General features: G+C 33.0%; 1 protein-coding gene across 2 annotated transcripts in view; it reads right to left on the reverse strand.

Moving 5' to 3' along the window:
• Positions 1-22,842, reverse strand: part of Epp (Ecdysteroid phosphate phosphatase) — a 46,883-nt gene that overhangs the window by 15,258 nt on the left and 8,783 nt on the right. For both annotated transcript variants that reach the window (XM_085810378.1, XM_085810379.1), the window contains exon 3: positions 14,082-14,174. In XM_085810378.1, coding sequence (XP_085666504.1) covers positions 14,082-14,174 — 93 coding nt within the window. The remainder of the gene's footprint in view (positions 1-14,081; positions 14,175-22,842) is intronic.

Consider the following 22,842-nt stretch of genomic DNA (forward strand, 5'->3'; position numbering starts at 1 on the left):
CATAATTTTGGATATATTTTTTTTTCTCATTAATTTGGCTTTTCTAATATGAATTCCATTTTTTTATACCCTCAACTATTCGGAATTTTCTCATACCCGTAATTTGGTATTTCACAAACTTTTCAGCATTTACTGTATAAGAAAAAAATGCAGGTTTGAAATAAATTTGGTGCTTTTCCAATAAAATGTCATGCCATGCATTTTTGCTTATTTGCCCCCCCCCTTTTCATTCAATACTAGATGAAATGGAACTATCTGCCATAACAACAAGTAACACAGAGCCTGAACCTGAACAACGGTGAGGCACTTGAGGAACATGCCTCAGGTCAGTAACTTGAAAGGGCACCAAATTATCTGGTTCTAATGAAAGTTTTTTGCCAAAAATCATTTTTAACCTTCCAGCACGTGCGTTATGCGCAAAGTCAGTTTTTTAATGCACATATTGCAGCTGAGATGTCTAAATGTGATTTCTATTCCTCCTATCAACCCTTCCTCACACCATGGAATGTGCCAACAGGAAGTCATGTGATTTTTTTTTTTTTTTTTTTTTTTTACTGAGCTATTGTGCTATGTGGCAGTTTCTTCTTAATTCGTAGGTCATGGGTTAAATTTGGAAAATATTTTTTTTCTTAAATATTTTGTAGTTTTTTGTACTTAACTGGTGTGTATTATTTTAATTTGTATAAATTCTACTCTATAATTTTTAAATTGGTTTTCATGTAAAAAAATTGTGCAACCAGCTGATGCAGAATTATCTGATGAAGGAAAAGAAGATAAGGAAACCTTTGGATGTAAGAATAACAGCAATTTGAGCAAGGAAAATATTGATATAAATAATATCAGCAGTGAATCTTAGCAATATTTTGGATGATGATGATAATAATGATATAGAAAAAAGAAATGATGATGATATGTTCTATGTTGGTAAGAATAAATATTCTAAGTAGCGAAGACAGAAGTATGCAAACTACTTAAAGATGAAAAAGATGAATAGTAAGAAAGTGTTACCCAGCCTAAAACACCATGCCAAGTATATAGAGAATGAGATACAATCATTTTTGAAAATAATTGATATAAATATGCTTGATGAAATTTTAAAATGTACAAATAAATATATAAGTTTGATAAAAGGCAAATACTCAGACAGAGATTCAGTTCTTAACATTTTGTTCCTATTTTATTTCTTAACAAATTCATTATTAATATTTCCTCATTTCTATCGTTTCTCGTGCCAAAAACGGTAAAATAACAGATGTCGTAAAAAGTGTGAAGCGCGTATGCTAGAAGGTTAAAGTTATGGGAAAAACATGAAAGCAGTACCTTTAGAATGGGTAGTAATCACCACCCAAATCCATGATTTTCTGCCAATATTTTGGTAGTTTTTCAAAGCCTTCAGTCAAAAACTTGGTTGCTGCAAGCCCAAAAACAGATCAACCTCATTTTGAACATTCTGTGCAGAATAGATGATAGCACCACCAAGATCTAGCTGCAAGTGTAAAAAAAAAGGTAGAAGTTTAAAGGAGCAATGTCAGGGCTATATTGTGGGTGTGGTAAAAGATCGCATTCAAGTCCATATAGAGCCCAGCCGGTGAATGCCAGATGTAGGTGGTCTTGCATTATCTTGATGAAACATCACCTTTTATCGCCTGAACTCAGTTTGATGTTTTTCTTTAATAGCAGCATCAACATGGACTAGAGTGGTTGCATACTGATCTTCTTCAACAAGTTCTAGCAGGCATGCCTAATCAACATGAGTATGCCAGCTAGAGTGCTCTGCTTCTTAAATGTCATAGTGCTTGTTTTTAAATTTTCGGTAACAAACCTTCACAAAGTCATATCATACAACATGCATACCTAAAGCTGTACACATGATTTGGTGACAATGTTTAGCTGACTTTTTGCAACAGAGCTGGAAGTAAATGATGGTTCTAATCTAGTAGCATGATAGTTCCATTTCAGAAGACTTGTACTTAATGGTAACCTTTTTTTTTTTTTTTTTTTTTTTTACAAATTTCACAACACAGTATTCTAAAGGAAAACTTTTTCCTTCAAATGCCAAAAATCATTTGACAAAATATGATTAAGACACCAATGCGAACTGTCTGCACAAATAATATTTGTAGTGGTGGAAAACTTTTGTTAAAACCCGATAACTACGAAAATTAAATGTTTTTTGAAGAAAAGAATTATGATTATAAACTTTTGTGATACATCATGAAGCATCACAAGAATTTTATGCAATAAACAATCTAGGTGAAATAAGGAAAGAATTAATAGCATTAATTCATTCTAAAAAATGTCAAGATTTCACATATTTCACACATATTACAGTCAAAAATTGTAAATCCGGACACTCAATCCAGAATGATCTATTATCTGGACCTCAAAGCTACAAACTTTCTGCGCATAAGCGTTTATGCATGCGCGTTTAATGTATAACTGACAGTATAAGCTATACTAAAATTATCCAATTATCTATTTCAGTTAATGTTGCAGATTGCGTTCTTCCTTAATCTTTGAATTGGATCCGGCTTATTATTTTTTGCAGACTGTTAGAGCAATTTTATAAAAGTAAGTTGGAACTTTCGATTATGTCAAATAGAATTTCCGATGCTGGATCTACAAAGGGAAAACATGTTTCGATGTCCATCAAACAAAAAGTGGAATTGCTGCAAAAAATGGATAAAGGCTCCTTGTTTCTCTAACCATTCCGAAATTTGTTTATCAATTTCACGCTGCTCTGCGGGGAAGACGTCGCGGCGCGCAATGAACTGGAAGTTGATCTGTCAGCACTATTCTTATCTTTAGGGCAGATGTTTTTATTTTATTCCGCTTATAGTTCCTTACTAAATGTAGTATTTCATCTCGATGTACTCCGGCTTTGATATGATTTAAATCAAATTTCCCGTCATTATAGATATCACGTACACACAAATAGTTTTCTGGTTGCAATTTTCTAATTTCAACTATGCATAATGTATGCTTTACACATGCGCACGTTGAAAGAAATGTTTAAAAAAGTAAACAAATAAACAAACAAATAATAAGCTTTTTATTGTAAATTTTGATACCCTTTATATTAAAATTGCTCTTTATTTCATTAATTACGGTTTCATATTTTTAATTTTATAATTTCTGCATGCCATCTTACCAAATTTAAACTAATGATCTATAATCCGGAAAAATCAATAATCCGGAATTGCCAAAGTCTCGACGAGTCCAGATTAAAAACTTTTGACTGTATTATCTAACATTAAATTTTATTGTTGGAACTTATGTAATTAAAGCTAATATGCATTTGTTTACATATTGAGCAGCATAATCTACACTTGCCTACAAAATATCATTCTCCTGAGATTTGTAATTCTATACTAGTTCTCTTTAATTTGACTTCACCTTAGTTAAGTTTTCTACAAGTCCACTAACTGAGTATGGAAGTCTACAGTTTGTTGCAGCAGACTTACCCGGGAGATTAAATAAGGTTATTTAAAAAGTAAATGTGATATATTACTTATACTTTCTTTCATTTTTAGTGTACAATTTGACAATGAATGACACATTTCAAAGTTTTATCTTGTTGCAGCCATGTTTAATTTGTATAGAACTAAAAAAATTGCTTTCATTTGCTGTGCACAGTACACAATTGGCTATTTCTGAAGCATTCTCTGAAATGACTAGAATATAAACACATAAGGAAAGTTGCATCTCTTTATTAGTCTACTGCTGATAATGATACCATGAAATAAAATTGTTTAGTATCAGTATCAAAGAAATTTAAAAAGAGATTTCTAATTTTGAATATATTTGGAAAATTTAACACAAATCTACTCCTACCATAACTAATATAAAGGAATATTAATTTAGAATTCAAGCAACAAAAATCAGCGTTATATCTGCAAATTTTCACAGAACTAGTTTCGATGGTTTCACTGAACCATCATCCTCAGCTGCCAAAGCACAAATGAATGTGAAAAGATACCGTGATTAGATAAGATATGAATGACTGGACAAGAGTTAAGCTACTGATGCCATCTACTAATGAAACAAGAACTAAAACATAATTTCCTTAAAGGCTGAAGGCAAAGATCGATTGGAATTAGGGTTGTTAACGACAACAGAAATACTTTTTTAAATGTGAAATGCCTTTAGAGAATCTAATTCATCATTGGAAAATGTTTTTTGAATAATTTTGGCTGCAGAAGAACTGAAAGTGTGATTTTCAGACCAACAATGCTGGGCAGAGGACTTCTGTGTTTCCTTTTTTCTAACATATGCCTCATGTTCCTTAATGAGAAATTAAAGCTCTCTTAGATTGGCCAATGTAAATTAAACCACACTGGCAAGGAATCCTGTAAATACTCCAGAAATTCACATCCGGAATAGGGTCCTTTAGTGTGAAACCTATCAATAAAACCACGTCATACATTAACCGAGATCGTCTGGTAACGCACCCGCAACTAGTAAGATACATATCCGGACATGGTCCTTTTCTGGACTATTATGCCAGGCATAACATCACAAACACCACACAGCGTTGCTGCGGAGAATGCAGCCTCCCAGAGCACTTTGTGGTGGAGTGCCCATTAACAGAGGGACTTCACATACCAATCCCAATGGTAAACAGGCAAGCCTTATGCGAATACCTTATAAAGCAGAGGCATCTCACGAAAAATTAGTCAAAATAATGAATAAGCTCAAGGACATAGGTACTGACCTATGCGCAGTGGACTAGTCCATATAAGCCATATCAGTAAATAACACAAAAAATGCTAAGCAGATGTCAATGTGTAATGTAATGTATATAAGCAGTTGTAAATGTAAGTGTGTACCAAGGCAATCAGATTGTCACACAATAATTAATGCAGTGATTAACTAAAGCAGTGTATTAGAGATGATGTACATAAGCAGACGTAAATGTAGTAAGTGTGTATTTCAATAATAGTACTAATGTTTAAATAAATTAAATACTAAACTGCTTGTTTGCTTTACATTTAAAATGTTTAAATGTAAAGCAAACAAGCAGATGTAAAAGCAAGAGCGTTTTTAAAAATTAATGGTAGTGTTTTTAAATGTTGTAATGTGCAATGTAATATATATAAGCAGTTGTAAATGTCAGTGTGTACTTATGCAATTAGATTGAAACGCAATAATTAATGTAATGATTAACTGAAGCAGTGTATTAGATTTAAAGTACATAAGCAGACGGAAATGTAAGTGTGCAGTGCAATAATAGCGTTCTAAATGTAAAAGTGTCAAAAATGTACAGCAAGTGCTTTTTTTTTAAATTAGGGATAGTGTTATTAAATGTTGTAATGCATATAAGCAGTTAGAAATGTAAATATGTATATATGCAAACAGATTGAAGCGCAATAATTAATGTAGTGATTAACTATAGCAGTGTATCAGACATAATGTACATAAGCAGACGTGATTGTGTGTATTGCAATAATAGTCTTTTAAATGTAAAAGTGTTCTAATTGTAAAGCAAACACGTAGATGTAAAAGCAAGAGTGTTTCTAAAAATTAATGATAGTGTTTTTAAAAGTTGTAATGTATATATGCAATAGTAAATGTAAGTGTGTACTCATGCAATTAGATTGAAACGTAATAATTAATGCAGTGATTAACAGAAGCAATGTATTAAACATAATGTACATAAGCAGATGTAAAAGTAAATGTGTATTGCAATAATAGAGTTCTAAACGTAAAAGTGCTATATATGTAAAGCAAACAAGTACAGATAAAAGTAACAGCATATTAGAAATTAATGATAGTGCTTTTAAAAAGTTGTAATGTGTAATGTATGTAAGCAGTTGTAAAATGTATGTGTGTATTGCAATAACAGTCTTCTAAACGTAATAATGTTTTAAATGTTAAGTATGTATTGTCAAGTGTAGTATTACTTTAAGCAAATAATGTCAATGCAGTTGTAATATGAATCACACAATGTATCTCAATTCCCTTGTTTGGCCCTGTAAAACCATTATTTGTTACTAATTCAGAGGTCAAAGAACAAAAATCAGCGTTATATTTTCAAAATTTCACAGGACTAGTTTCGATGGTTTTACCGAACTACCATCCTCAGCTGCAAAAACGCAAATGAACAAGATAGGAAATAATGATTAGATAAGATAAGAAAGCCGGGACAAGAATAAGCAAGTGGCGCCATCTGTTGATGAAACCAGAACTAAAACATAATTTCTTTAAAGGCCGAAGGCAAAGGTGGATTGGAATTAGGATCGTTAACTAGAACAGAAAGATTTTTTTGAATGTGAAATGCCTCTAGAAAATTCAGTTCTCCAATGGAAAATGTTTTTTGAATAATTTTTGGCAGCAGAAAAATTGAAAGTGTGATTTTCGGACCAACAATGTTGAGCAACAGAAAACTTTTGCGTTTCCTTTTTAATAACACATGCCTCATGTTCCTTGACGCGAAATTTTAAGGCTCTCTTAGTTTGGCTAATGTAAATTAAACCAGACTAGCAAGGAATCCTATAAATACCCCAGGAATTCATATCCAGAATGGGGTCCTTGAGTATGGAGCTCGGAATTTTATTGATGGGAGAATAAACAACCCGAAAGTTAAATTTCTGCAAAATATGTGCAACTTTGATGGAAAGAAGGAAATGACAACAGAATTTTTATAATCTCCTAAAACAAGAGTGTGCCTTTTAGTGTATTGAGATGAGAGTTTTTTAACTGCTTGATTAATAATGTTGGGTGAAAAGGCCCTGTCAATAGCTATTGCTTTTAATTAATTTAGTTCTTCCTCAAGGGATAGTTTGGAGGAGCAAACTTGAACAGCACGGAAAACATAGGAATAAAATGAAGCTAACTTTTGTTTAGTCGGATGACATGATTTAAAGTGTGGTGGAAGGCAAATTGATGAAGGTTTACGGTAAACCGCAGTACTGAAGTTGGATGTGTTACGTGTGACCAGAATGTCGAGAAACGGAAGAGAATTGCAAGTCTCAAGTTCAAAAGTGAACTTAATAGCAGGATCAATAGAATTCATTGTTGAAAGAACTTTATTTAAATCATCTTTATTACCTTCAAACAGGGTAAAAGTATCGTCTACGTAACGGAACCATGCCGGGAAGTTTAAAGTTTCAAACAATTTTGATTCATATTAATGCACGTAGATATCAGCCAGGATGGGACTGAGGGGGCTTCGCACGGCTAATCCCTCAGTTTGCTTGTAATATTTATTTTGGAAAACAAAATGTGTTTGTTTCAAACAGAGTTGAGAGAGAGAAATTAGCTCATTAATTTCAATGCAAGAGAAATGAAATTTGCGAAGTCTGGTTTCTAGACATCTTAATGCACCCTCCACTGGAACATTGGTGAATAATGATTTTACATAAAAAAAAAAAAAAAGAAAAAAAAGAAAAGAAAAAAGAAACCATGAGTAAATTTCTAGGAGAAATGTTTTTAACCTTTTTTACAAACTCTATTGAATTTTTTATGGTGTAAACGTTATTGTCTAATAGAGTTTAAAATCTAGAAACTAAATATTTAGCTAATGGATACGAGGCAGTACCTAAATTTGATACACTTTTATGAATTTTGGGAAGAGTATATAATCTGGCACAATTCGCAACAAATGGGATAAGCGTAAGTTGCTTGATAATGGGATAAGCGTAAGTTTTCAGGCTTAAAGCACTTGTAAGTTGCTTTAAGTTGCTTGAAATGATTTGTGAAGATTTGATCGCAGTTTTTATTTTTGACAGGTTCGAAGGTGAAGGATCTTTAGGGATTGGATTATATGGTCCTTCGTTTAAGAGTTTAGTGACACCATCGATGTAAGTGTTCTTATCCATGACGACTATCTGGCCACCTTTGTCTGCCTTTGGAATGATAATATCCAGGTTAGAATGAATTTCGCACATTGTAGCTCTTTCTTTCTCAGTTAGATTTGGTTTCAAAGGTTTATTATTGAATTTCACATTATGAGTGATAAGATGCCTAATCATTTTGATAGGAGCCAAAATCTTTGGAATCGAGGGTCTACAGGTTTGTGAGAAGTTAAAATTACATTTTAGAATTCTCTATTGTTCTTCTGAAGACTAACATTAGAAATATTAACTATTGGCTTGATGTTTACAATGAGAAGATTTTTTGAACTAATTCAACTGGAAGACTGTAAAAGAAGTTTTTCGAAATTAACTGCAAGGGTGTTTTTTTATGATGGTTAACTGCATTCTCCGTTCTAGACCAAGACTTTTGTTCAAGGGAAGTTTGGATATGAATTAGCGAGTTCCAGATGAAGCATATAGAGTTCATGTTCAATTTTGGACAATTGTTGACATGTATCCTTTATGATGGACCAAAGTAAGGCAAGCTTGCAATTTAACAGAATTATTGAAACACGACTGGAAGGTTTGACTAGATTTGATTTGAATAAAATTGTGGATCAATTTTTTACATTTACATTTAAGTAAAAAGTCAACATGATTCAGGAATTTTTGCCGTTTCAGGCGTAATTTAGTGAAACGATTAACGGATGAAGGCATGATAAACAATGCAGAAAATCAAACTAAATTAACATTTTTTGTTGTTTTAATAACTACTAGACCCGGGCAGTTGGGTGAGAATGAATTCCCAGATTGGTCCGTGGGACTGCCCTCCGAATGAATCATGCAATGGGTTGGGCGCTCGGTGCGAGGTGTTTGTGTGACACCACGCTCTGGCCAAACTCTAGATATAGGTGAATGTGGCGCTATGCCAATTAACCTCAATGGTAGAGGCATGGTGCCCACGTCCTCTGTCGCATATCGCATATCAATAAAAGTAGTAGTAGTAGCCAGTAACTTAACTTTAGTCCAGCCATTCTTATCTTATCTAATCACTATAGCTTATCTCGCTCATTTGCTCTTTGGCAGCTGAGGACATTGGTTTGGTAAAACCATCAAAACTAGTCCTGTCAAAATTTGCAAATATAATGCTGATTTTTGTTGCGTTGAATTCTAAATTAATACTAGTTTGGCGTATTATTTTATCTTAAAAAAGAAATATGCTTCAAAAGGTTTAGTTTTATTCTTTTGATTCTCAGATAACACACAGAAAGAATACCTTTTAAAAGAATATGTTTCTCGTGCTAAAGAAATTTTAAGAAACATAGTTTCTGAAAAAGTTTGAAACAAGAAGAAAGCATTATAAATAGTTACTTTTATATTAATTACTAAATGGAATTTTGGCTGGTACAAAGATATTGTGGTAATTTGAAATAAATCTGCATTCTGCTTGTGATTATACCCTCAGCCTTTGCGACCGACACATTCAGTGTTGTTTTATTATCTGATTATACATAGTTCATTAAATTTATGAAATGGGAATTTGTAAATTGTTATGCCTAGCATCAATTAGAAAGTTTAGCGATCAGTTTCCCATACTCAGTTCATAGAAATTACTTTAAAATTATTTAAAACACTAATGTATAATTGGCAAAAAAGCACAGATTTGGAGTAGAACTATGTCAATTTGACAGTAATCACCCACAGGTTTTCTTCCTCAAGGGAGAAAACAATTTTGCAAAAGATGCGAGAAGAGCAATTATTTATTACAAACAACAGGCAGAGCAAATGAAAAATGAGCACAATGCCATCTGTTGAAAGTAAAAAAAAAAAAAAAATAAAAAAAAAATAAAAAAAAAAAAAAAGGAAAAACTAACATATCTGAGTTCTGAAAGTGTTAGAAAGAAATGGATTGGAATTATTTTCATTAATTAAAGAAGATGAATTTTTGTAAATCTGAAAACTTCATGTAAATCTAATTCACCAAATAAAAATTTATGGATAATTTTTGTAAAACCAAAATCAAAATTGTGACTAAGTATAGCACATAAGATTCTTATTTCTTGATAAGGAATTTTAATGATCTTTTACTTTATATGTTTCCCAAAAACTGAAATCAGAAAAAGAATGTTAAAGAATCAAACAATGAATTTTGTTGATAGATGAGAAAATGATCTGAAAGTTTAATTGCAGAAATCTGAGCAATTTTGTAACTCACAGAAGGATGAAATGGAAAGATGAAAACATTATTTATGTTATATCCATTAATAGAATGTCTTTTTTAATGGCAAAACAATAGTTTCTAAAGGCATCATCAATACGCATGGCAAATCATTTGCTGTCAATGGCAAACACTTTGTAATAATTAAATTCGTGAGTAAGCAAAGATTGATGAAGAACATACTTTAAAAAGTACACAAAGTCTTTAATCTGGACCTCAAAGCTACAAACTTTCTGCGGATATGCATTTACGCATGCACATAATACGTTAACACACATGGTGCCAAGGGACACCATAGTAGATTTCTTTAGCTTTATGCGCACAGTAATGATACTTGTGCAACAGCAAAGCACTTTTAATGTATAACGGATGGTATAAACTAGGCTAAAATTATCTATCTCGGTTAATGTTGCAGATTGCATTGTTCCTTAATCTTCTAACTGGATCCGGCTTATTATTTTTTGCAGACTGTTAGAGCAATTAATAATATTATAAAAAGTAAGCTTGAACTTTCAATTATGCCAAAAAGAGTTTTCGATTCTGGAGCTGTCAAAGGATCCACAAAGCGAAAGCATGTTCCGATGTCCATCAAACAAAAAGTGGAATTGCTGCAATAAATGGATAAAGGCATGAAGAAAGTGACAGAGAGGTTAGTGAAAACGAAAAAAATTTCGATTGACAAGTTAGTCAGCATTCTCGGCACAGCAATTACAGGACTTGAACAGCGGAACTTTGTAACTGAACAAGAAATTATGTCTGTTTATAGAATTAAAGAGAAAGTATTAGCACATAAAACGAAGCAACTTAAACAACTTACATTGAAATAAATGTTTAATAAAGTAAACAAATATTAAGCTTTTTTTTGTAAATTTTGATACACTTTAGATCATAATTGCTCTTTTATTTCATAAATTACGGTTTCATATTTTTAATTTTATAATTTCTGCATGCCATCTTACCAGATTTAAATTGATGATCTATAATCCGGAAAGGGTTTTCATCCACAGAGAACCCGTTGGCGCTTCGGGAAAGAACCCATTGGCGCCGTTGCATTTTTACTCACCAAGCTCGCAGTTCATCGACGATGAGCCGAGCCGTAAACATGATTTTTAGTGCATGTAAATTCAAGTTAGCAGACAAAACAATATATTAAGCATATGGTAGTAAAAATTTACAGATAATAAGCATGTAGATGTAAAACTAATCGGTTTAACGTGACATACGATCAAGTTAGCACAGAAAAGAATATATTAAGCATAAGACAATATATAAACATTTATAACGGAAATAAAAATTCATTTAAAAAATATAAATTAGTATTAATGTACTGAAATTACCTGGTTAAATGAAAAAAATTTGTCTTCAATTCCAGTTAACATAGAAAACAATATATTCCTTACACCAGCAGTGGTTTGCTAATTTTGATGACAATGGTGATGCATCAAACTATTCTGTCATCTTAGATAATCAATAATATTTTTTATTTCAATTTAATCATCTATTTATGTCACACCTGCCATTCGCTGAAAGGTTATTGTTAGAAAAGCATTAACAATATATTATCTTGTTAAAATTTTACGCCATAAAAATTGATTTATTCTCATAATTTTAGATGACAATACCAATAATAAAAATAAAAGCATTACTTAATTATTTAAAATGCACATATACATTTTTGTGGCCTACGGAAACAAATTATTTTAGAGGTTGGAAACCTCATGGTTCTTAGAGCTGTTAAGAACTAAGAATGTGAACACCCAAAGCCCCCTGAAGATAATTTCAGGCGGCTTTGGAACAGCCGTGTTACAAATTAGCATTCGCACCTCCTTTCATCCCGAACCGAGAACCGGCACCTATCTACAAAAATATTTCTATCTATTCGTTGTTAAAAAATTCAGAAAAAATAATAATAAATAAGAGAAGAATAACATAAATCTGCAAATGCGAACGACAACAGTGATAATTCAACAAAATGAATGCAAGACAAGCGAATAGGATAAATCCCCTGGGTTACCAGGTTTGAACTATTATCGCCAAAGTTGGCGATGTTTACATTTACTGGGTTCTCTGCGGAAGTGCTTCCTCCAGAAAAACCCCTAATCCGAAACTGCCTAAGTCCTGACGAGTCAGGATTAAAGACTTTGTACTGTATACACAAAAGTAAGAAGCCCTTTTTTGTTTAGCAGGATGACAATATTCAACAGATGGAGGCAAACAACCAAAAAAAGGTTGTTAATAATTAAAGGGTAATGCTGAAATCAGATTAATTGCAGACAATCAAAATATCAAGAAAAGGGAATCGTTAATAATAGAATTTCATATACTTATTTATGATTATTATGATGAATAAAATATGTATATTATTTGATACTTTCTGATTAACTCCTCCAATGTAAAGTACCAAAAAATATTAATGAGGCAAAGCAATATGTGGCAATCCACAATGCTGCCAGAAAGCGGCAATCCAGATATGCACATACCACAAGTGTTCTAACTTTGCACAACGCCCAGTTTGTGCAATTCTTTGATTTTTTTTTAAAGCAAAACATGGACATGGGGTCAGCAATGCACAAAAATGAAGGATTTCTAGAAAAAAGATAAGTATTTTATTACTGATGTTTCTTGCTTTTAATTGTACTGGTTGATTGCTCTTTGATGGAACTCTTAATGTACCATTATTTTCAAAATGGCTGTCGCCTTTTGCGCATTAGATGAATGTAAAATTTACCTACCAGTGAATTAGTAACTTTTCAATGGGGTTTAAAAATCAGATCAAATCAAAATTTTCATAAAAATATTATTAATTAAAATTATATATTTTTATTAATTACAATATATACATTTATTTGTTATGAATTAACATTTTATTTATTAATTAAAACAAAATTATTAATGAATTAATGTCACTTACTCAAAATCCATGCGAAACTGAGCCTACCTTTATGCAATTTTGAATACTATCAGTTCACCAATTTTCAAAATTAACATTCAGTTTTCATTCTCCCCCCCCATGAGTAATGCAAATGTAAACTATTTATTTTTCCCTTACTTTTTAAGAAACTAAAGTGAAAGCATACCTTCATTATGCAGATACAAAAATGAAATTATATAACACATTGTCTTAATTTATAAACTAATTCAAATAATACACAAATAACATGTTGCATGACAGCGAGTTATTTTCAGCTCTAAATATGTAACTCATCATTAATTTTTACCAGTCACTGATAAAATAGTTAATATAAAAAAGTATTTTTTATTTAAACCTTTTGACCCAACTTTTGCATGATTGAAATTAAACTATAAAAAGTAGTTTAATTGAATGTTGATATTCTAAAAGAAGTGTAATATGAATTTAAAGTCTTAACTTTTCCTGTTACCTGGAAATCTCCTGGGACAATATGGCCTAATCGTATTGTCAACTGCAACTATTTATCCCAATCGTCTAGGATATTATCCTTCCTCAGAAAAGAAAACTAAAATTTGTGGTAATATATAAAGTGAATATTACTAAACGTAAACTCTGCCACATGCACCAGTTCAAATACAACAAAAATTTTCATATATGTTTCATAAACATAAACATGTATATCAGCATGTAGTAATTTGATCACTGATGGGACATTGTAACCCACTGTTCAATACGATTGGGACAATATATCCCACAAAAAGAATGAATACAAAATTTCTTAAATCTGACATTAAAAAGTTAAAATCACTACTTAATAAGACAATAAGAACTATTTCACACTAAACATGTCATAGATATAATTTTAAAAAAATGACAAATTAAAATTTGAGTAATTGGCGTGCTTAAAAACATAAGTATGCCATTTGCAATTTAAAAATGTTGTCAGGTTTTTTCAGTCATACATTTGTTCCCCAATTCCTTAAAAATACTGCAAATGCAAAAATACATTTAAAAGTGGGCTCTATTTACAAAATAGGCCATGAAATCTAATCTCTGGCACATATGTGCCCATTAGGACTGAAAGGGTTAAATAGTAAGTAGATTACATTTTATCAAATTTAAATGATTATTCATATTTTAAAAGTCAAATATTTACCTTTTAATACATTAGTGCACGTCTCTATACATCGCAATGATGGAGAACAAAAAACATGAGAAAACTTTACATTACATTCCTTCATTGCTTCACCTAATGTAGTTTGAAACATTTAAAAGAAAAAAATTTTAATTACAGTAAATAAATTTTAACACAAGGTTAAAAAAATAAATCATTCAAAAATTCCATATACTTTTATTACTAATAAATATATTAATTAACATAAGTGCATTATAATTTGCTTTTTCTAACAAATTTCTCAGTTGAAATTAAAAATAAATTCTGGATAGTGCAGACTTTAATGCTGTATTATTCCAAATGCATGCATAATAAAATCAGATATATATCAAAACAATTTAATTAGTTCTGCACTATTTTAAATAAAAAGTACAGCATGCTGTTTAAAAAATAAACAACGCACACACACATTATACAGTGTTAGAAACTAGAGATTTCATAAAATATTATTATTATTTATAGTTTAAAACACAATTCTGAACCTAATAGAATAGTTTGGCTGTTCAAGACAACATTCCTTTTGCTTACTTAAGTTAAAATATGAATTAAATAAATTGAATTTAAAAATAAATTTTATTCCGTGCTAAAAAAAAGACAAGAAAAGAATTTTATTTACTTTTAAAATATGAATTAAATAAATTAAATTTAAAAATAAATTTTATTCTACACTTAAAAAAAAAATAAGAAAATAATTTTTACAAATCCAATCCTAGTAAAAAAATTTAAGCTACTTTTGGATATTTTGAAGTTCATAGTTTAATTGTTTTGAAAAATGCCTCTTCATCCTTTTCTTATAAAACTAACCCGTTAATCACAAATTAAAAAGCTGATATAGGAACTAAAACAAGCACTATTTAAATTTAAGTATATATTGCTCTCAAAAGTCTTACCAATTTAACCTTGAAGAAAATGTCTGGCATCATCTCTTAGTTTACGAACACTATTCGGTATTCTTGTCGTATGCAGTCTACTGTTCTCAATTTACCTTATTTAGTCTATAAATGAAAATATATATATATATGTAAATATGAATATAATGTAAGTTAATAAAATAAGTGTAATTGTAACAGCATATAAAAATTTTGAATACATTTAAGTATGGGTCTGTTTGTACTATACAGCCCACATTTGTAACTATGCATAGTTGAGAATGTAAGTGAAATAAGAATACATTTTTAATATGAAGTGATATGTTTATAAAATAGAAACAGCATATTAACAGCATATATACATTTTACACAGATTTAAAAATGGCAGACCACTTACGACAAGATTACCTATATTACTAATATTACCAATGCTTCCTTCAAGCTTATATTATTCCTGCATATGTAGGATGCAATGGTGTTCATTAATTTGGCCACAGCAGACAGGAGCTGTGATAATCATGGCTATTTCCAAGACTCGGCAACAAGGCCAGCTGTCTAAGAACAAATTTTTGGAGGACACTAACTAAACTTTTCTCACAAACAGCAGCAAAATAAAAGTATATTTCATTCTGAATAATTAATATGTTTAGAGTACTTATATATTATTACAATAACCTTAAAGAAGTAAGGTCAAATTTTCAGAATGTGCCAAATTCTGGCAACCATACACATAACCATTCTTCAAACAACCACACTCACAACAATCCTTCAGTCAAACAATGCTACCATTTTCATATACAGTGGTACCTCGACATACGAGTTTAATTCATTCCATAACCTTGCTCGTATGTCAAACTGCTCGCATCTCAAAGCAATTTTCCCCATTGAAATTAATTGAAATGCCATTAATCCGTTCCAGCTCCCAAAACACCACCTCAGTTGTTTTTGTTAAGTGTTTTTGAATAAGAAAAATGTATTTACAAGAAACATTTATTTATAAATAACAAACACATATTCTATAAAAACATAATTAAAAGAAAAAGTGCTTACGGAAGCACTTAATTTTCGTCACTGATCTTTGCTTTTTCTGTTACGCTTTGCTCATTTTCACCTGCAGATCGTTTAAAAAAACTGTCCAAGGAGCTTTGTTTCTTCCTTCCTTTCAGGATATTGCGAAAATGAGTTAGGCAAGTTTCGCTGAACAACTCCGATGCACGACCAGTTGCAACTTTTTCAGGGTGATTTTTATCCACGAACTCTACAACTTTCTCCCACATTCCCAAGATCTCCTTTATATCTCTTGTAGAGATAACATCCTCCATCTCTGGCTCCTCTTCCAAATTAATTTTTCGTTGAACCACCGTATGCTGCTGCGAATATAGATCGTGTAACTCCTCGGTTGTCAGCTCCTGAGACTGTTCCTCGACGAGTTCGTTCACATCTCACTCATCCACCTCCAGACCCATGGATTTTCCCAGAGAAAAAAAGTCTATGCTTATGCTTTGCGTTCACTACAGGCATCAACTCCTTAGAGTTTAAACGATCATTCTAACTTGCCATACGGCCATTCATGGTTGTAGAAAAAACAAATTTAGGGCGCTTCACGCCACTCACCCGAAGGTGAAAATAAGAGTCAGAGATCAGACAATCAGAGCTTTAAATTAAAAAATTAATTTGGAAGAGGTGGCATGTCAAGATGGCGTACACTAACATAATAAAATTTTAGTCATGAAAATCATCTGAGTCCTGACTGAAGAATATAAAACTGCTTAGCGAGAGATTCGAGATAATAATATCTAATTCTTGAGAAATCACGGTATGAGTACCATGTGACTGGTACTAGCCAATATGGTTGGATCCACAATGGTGTAGGCGTGGCGAGTTCAATTATTTACACTTTGTACAAATAAATCTAAAAGTCTTTGCCTGTCCAGGCACTAAGTCCATTGTTGGGAATGGCATCACTATGCCAGCGAATAAAAAGCCAGATAGAGACTGATGTCATGGGACGCCAGAGGAAAACGAACAGTTCCGGTTTAGTTAGCTAAGAACGATGTTTGCATGATGTGGCTAGATAGATATTGTAGCTAGATAAATATTTTATATTCTTTTAACTTGTCTTTATGTTTAAAAAAAGCTTTTTGCTTAAGTTTAAATGAAGTACTCCATTTATGACAAGATAGCTGTTAATTCATCGGGTAGATGACTTACGAATCCCTTCTGAGCTAGCCATTGTTCGAACGTAACGCCTTACGTAACATATCATTGTGGCGCCAAGACGTGGGGCGCGATAACAGCTAAAATAAATTGAAAATGGAGCTTACACAGCTGAAAACCGAAAGAAAATGTCTAAGAACTTCCTTTACCACATGTGCAAACAAAATTGATGCAGAACTGAAATCAGATATTCTTGATTTGAAGCTACTTTCGATTCTGGAACAACAGCTTAGAGACAAGTTTAATCGACTTGAAATTTGCCAAAAGGAAGTAACGTCGCTAATTCTACAATCTAAAGAAGCTGAAAAGCTATATGAAGAAGATTTTATTTCGTCTGAGCCTTATAGAGATAAATATTTTGAACTGTGTTCTCAAATCGAAAAGCTGTTGAAGAATCCTTTACCTACTGAATTACCAGAGAAGCGCAAATTTAAACTGCCGAAGATCGAACTAAAGAAATTCAACGGCGAAGCAAAAGAATTTTTGACGTTTTGGAGCCAGTTTTCGAAGATCCATGAAGATCCAACGATTCCGGATGAAGATAAATTCCAGTACCTCCTGCAAGCAGTTGTTCCTCAGTCCAAAGCCCCACGGGTAGTGGAGAGCTTTCCGGCAACGGCGTCGAATTATCCAAAAGCAATCGCCCAGCTTCGAGAGAGGTTTGGAAGAGAAGACTTACTTGTACAGATATACGTCAGAGATCTTCTAAGCATGGTTATGCGTAATGCAAGCAGTGGACGCGTGGAGACGGATCTTCCCACCCTCTACGATGATTTAGAAACCAAGATTAGAGCTTTAGAAAGTCTTGGAAGAACGCAAGAGAAGTATGGTGATTTCTTAACGCCTTTAGTTGAATCCTGCCTGCCCGAAGAAGTATTAATTGCTTGGGAGAGAAACAAAAATTTAAAAGAAGCACCTCAGCCTGATGACTGATGCCTTGAAAATTTGATGAATTTTCTGAAACAAGAACTGAAAGGAGAAGAGATGGTCGTGTTAGCCCGCACTGCGTTTGGTTCTAATCATATTTCTAAGAAAAAGGATACACTAAATAAAAAATTAGATTCCGCCACCGCAGCTGCGTTAGTAAGTACATCAAATTCTGAGAGCCCAGGTAAGCGCAATTTTAACTGTCTCTTTTGTGAAAAACGGCAGCCAACTAAAGAATGTTTTTCTGCTAGAAATATGACATTAGAAGCTAAGAAAAATATATTAATTAAAGAACGGGCCTGTTTTGGATGGTTCATATTTGGACACACTTTTAAAACATGTCGAGTAAAAAATTCTTGCATTTACTGTAATAAAAATCACCATTCTTTAATGTGTCCCAATCGCCAAGAAAAAAGAGCAAATGAAAAGTCTAAAAGGGACGTAACTGAAACCAGTACATTAACTAATAACTGTAAAATAGAAAATGTTTATTTAATGACTCTAATAGTTAAAATTAAATTTAAGAATGTTGAGCTTAAAGTATGCACATTACTGGATACAGGTTCTCAGCATTCGTATGTCAGTAAAAAATTAGTAGAGAATTTAAATTTAAAACCATTAAGGCAAATTAAATTGAAGCATTCGTTATTCGGTGGAAGAGAAACGCGAACGCAGATTCACGATGTTTATAATTTGTTGATTTCGGCATTAGATGAAACTTTCTCCTTTCAAATCGAAGCACTTTCCGAGAGCAAAATTTGTGGCACAGTGCCAAAAGTGAATGATAGTAAAATTCTTAATGAACTGAAAGATAGAGGCGTCAGTTTGTCTGATTTGGGTTCTTCTGATCGTGAGATCGGTCTGCTTTTGGGAGCAGATATTGTGGGCAGTTTATTTACTAATAAATCTGTTCGGTTGGAGTCAGGGTTATTTTTGATTGACACTTGTTTAGGACATGTGTTAACTGGGAAACATGAGTCATTTGGAGATAGCAATGATGATACTGTTTTGAATGCAATTTCGTTGTATGTTAGTAATTATTCGATAAAAGATTTGTGGTCTTTAGAATCCATAGGTATTTCAGATCCCACTAAAAATAATAGAAAGAATTTAGAACATTCTAGAGTTTTGGAAGAGTTTAAAAATAATGTGAAAATTCTTTCAGACGGTAGATATGAACTTTGTTTACCTTTTAAATCTGATGTGGCCGATTTGCCGACAAATAAAGATTTAACTTGGAAGCGGCATAAAAGGATGTGCCAGCGAGCACAAGATAAAGCATTTTTAGAAGAATATACTATGATTTTCCGGGAATGGGAGAAATTGAATATAATTGAAAAGGTAACTGATAATGCTGAGACGGGACATTTTTTACCTCATCGGCCAGTAATTAAGGACAGTACCACTACAAAAATCAGACCTGTCTTTGGCGCGTCAGCCCGAGAAAGTGGTAAATGCTCTTTGAATGACCTTTTGTATAAGGGTCCGAACTTACTAGAAATAATTCCAGAGATACTTGATAGGTTTCGAATTCATCCAATAGGATTATCTTCAGATATTGAGAAAGCATTTCTGATGCTAACTATAGCCCCTCAACATAGAGATTTCTTGCGGTTTTTTTATCCGTCCGAGAGTGAACAGATTGTTTACCGACATCGTAGAGTAGTATTTGGGTTAAAGTCGAGTCCATTTTTATTGGCAACCTCAATTACACATTTATTAGGTAATGTACCATCTGAATTTGATGCTATAGCACAAAAACTGAAGCATTCTTTTTACGTAGATAATTGTGTTTGTGGTGTTGCAAATATTGAGGAGCAGGAAGATTTTATTGTAAATGCAAAAGATATTTTGTCACGGGGTTGCTTTAATTTAAGAAACTGGGAGAGTAATGTAAAATGTAAGTATGTTTTTAATAGTACTGGTGTCACGAAAGTATTGGGAATTTTGTGGGATCTTGATAAGGACACTCTTAAGTGTAATTTAAACTTTAATCTTGTAAGTGAAGATCAAAATTTTACTAAGAGAATCATTTTAGCTACAGTTCACAAAATATATGATCCAATAGGTCTGTTGAGTCCTGCAATCTTACCACCTAAGCTTTTACTGCAGGAAACGTGGAATTTAAATCTAAAGTGGGATACTCCCTTACCAGATAGTATTCAAATGTCTTTTAAAAGATGGTTTAGAGAAATAGATGCATTAAGAGATATCGAAATCTCACGTTATGTTGAAATAAATGATTCCACTGAGATGCATGTTTTCGTAGATGCGTGCAAAGAGGCATATGCTACCTGTATTTTTTTTAGAACAAGAACCTCTCAAGGGGTAAAAATTTACTTTGTTAGAGCAAAAACCAGAGTTGCACCTTTGAAGAAAGTAACGATCCCTAGGTTAGAGTTAATGGCTTGCTGCATTGGTGCCAGGTTGGCATATTCAGTGAAGCAGGCTTTAAATGCCCATGAGATTAAAACAATATTTTGGAGCGACTCTAGGATAGCTTTATACTGGTTAAAAGAGCGTGGTGATTGGACAGTTTTTGTCTCGAACAGAGTAAAAGAAATAAATAATCTGTTTCCTAATACTGAATGGCGACATGTGCCAGGGAAAATGAATCCCGCTGATCTGATTTCGCGAGGGTGTTCCCCTAAGAAATTGTTAGAATCCTGCTGGTGGAAAGGCCCAGCATGGTTGTTGCAAGCAAGAGACAACTGGCCTGACACCGAAATATTGATAAGAGAAACACCCGAAATAACACTTGAAAGGAGAAAGGTTAGGTTATGTAATATTAATTTGTCGGAAGAGAGAGTCCCATGGTATGCCATTAAATTCTCAAATTTCCATTCAATAGTTAGAATGGTTGCATGGATATTGAGATTTATCAGTAATGTAAGATCGCGTCATGATACTAGACAGGGGGAGAACTTCTAACGCAGGAGATTGAAAATGCTGAAATTCTGCTTATTCGTAATGTGCAAGCTCAATTTTTTCCTAGTGAAACCTCTTTTCGGAACTTGTGTGTTTTCAAAGATGTGAACGGAATTATCAGAGTTAAAACTCGAATTACTGAACGCATAGATAAGCCTTTCTTCATTTCACCTATTCTTCTTCCTGATAAATGTATCTTTACTCAAAGACTGATTGAATATTTTCACCGAGAAAACTGTCATGCTGGAACCCAGATATTACTAAGCATATTGCGTGAAAAGTACTGGATTACAAGAGGAAGAAGAGCGATACGTAGTGTTCTGAAGGACTGTATTAAATGTCGACGATACAAAACTAAATCTCTCATCACTGAACCAGTTTCCTTACCTGCTGATAGAGTGGAAAATGCTGCAGCTTTCGAAGTAGTTGGTATTGACTTAGCAGGTCCCCTATTTGTAAAACGTGGGGACAAAGTATGGATGGTTCTCTACACGTGTGCTCTTTATAGAGCAATTCATTTAGAGTTAATAACATCGCTTTCTACTGATGCTTTTCTGTTATCATTTAGACGTTTTGTTGCTAGAAGAGGAAGACCTAGAGTGGTTTATACAGACAACAGTACAAACTTTAGGGGAGCTTATAATAATTTTTTAAAAATTGATTGGAGTAAAATAACTCGACAAACAGAAATACAGAAGATCGAATGGAAATTCATCCCCCCCACTGCTGCCTGGTGGGGCGGATGGTGGGAAAGACTTGTTCGAGTAGTCAAAGAACTCCTTAGGAGAACATCGGGCAGAGCTGTTCTTACCTATGAAGAACTAGAAACAGTTATGTGCGAATGTGAAAGGGTAGTAAATTCGCGACCCTTGACATATTTATCCGAAGATACAGAAGACTTAGTTTCACTTACACCTGCCATGTTTCTGACCGATAGATCCAATTTAGATGTAACTGATATAGACACAGTAGACACCAATCATCTCAGGAAAAGAATCAGATTTCGTGCAAAATTAATGGAAGATCTCCGAGTATGTTTTCGAAAGGAATATTTAGGACTACTTATTCAGAAACGACAGCAAAATTCACACTTTCCAAATATTCGAGTGAATGACGTTGTGTTGATAGGAGATGATATCAAAAAGAGATTGAATTGGCCTTTAGCCAGGGTTACGGAACTGATTCCAGGAAAGGACGGTAAAGTGAGAACAGTTAGATTAAGAACGCAAACTAACAATTTAGTACGTCCGATACAACGAGTGTTTCCCCTAGAAATCCAAGATGATGATTTGTCAGGTTCATGTCATCCAAGTGATCCTCAAAAACATCAATCTGCTGAAAAGTCTTCATATTCTCATCGTGGAGACGACATGAGTACCTCTCATCATTCAGAAATTTCTGGGTCACCCCGATCTCCGGACCTCACTGATGTTTCCGATGTATGTGACAGTTCTAAGACTATAAAGACACGAGCTGGTAGAACTGTTAAGATGCCACTAAGACTGAACTTTATAGACTTGAATGTTTTGAGTAGCTATCCAGCAACTCAAAGGGGGGAGGATGTTGGGAATGGCATCACTATGCCAGCGAATAAAAAGCCAGATAGAGACTGACGTCATGGGACGCCAGAGGAAAACGAACAGTTCCGGTTTAGTTAGCTAAGAACGATGTTTGCATGATGTGGCTAGATAGATATTGTAGCTAGATAAATATTTTATATTCTTTTAACTTGTCTTTATGTGTAAATAAAGCTTTTTGCTTAAGTTTAAATGAAGTACTCCATTTATGACAAGATAGCTGTT

This window comes from Stegodyphus dumicola, chromosome 2 (assembly GCF_044657685.1).
Source record: "Stegodyphus dumicola isolate Sdum_Otavi_A_Nest chromosome 2, ASM4465768v1".
In the NCBI taxonomy this organism is placed as follows: Eukaryota; Metazoa; Arthropoda; class Arachnida; order Araneae; family Eresidae; genus Stegodyphus; species Stegodyphus dumicola.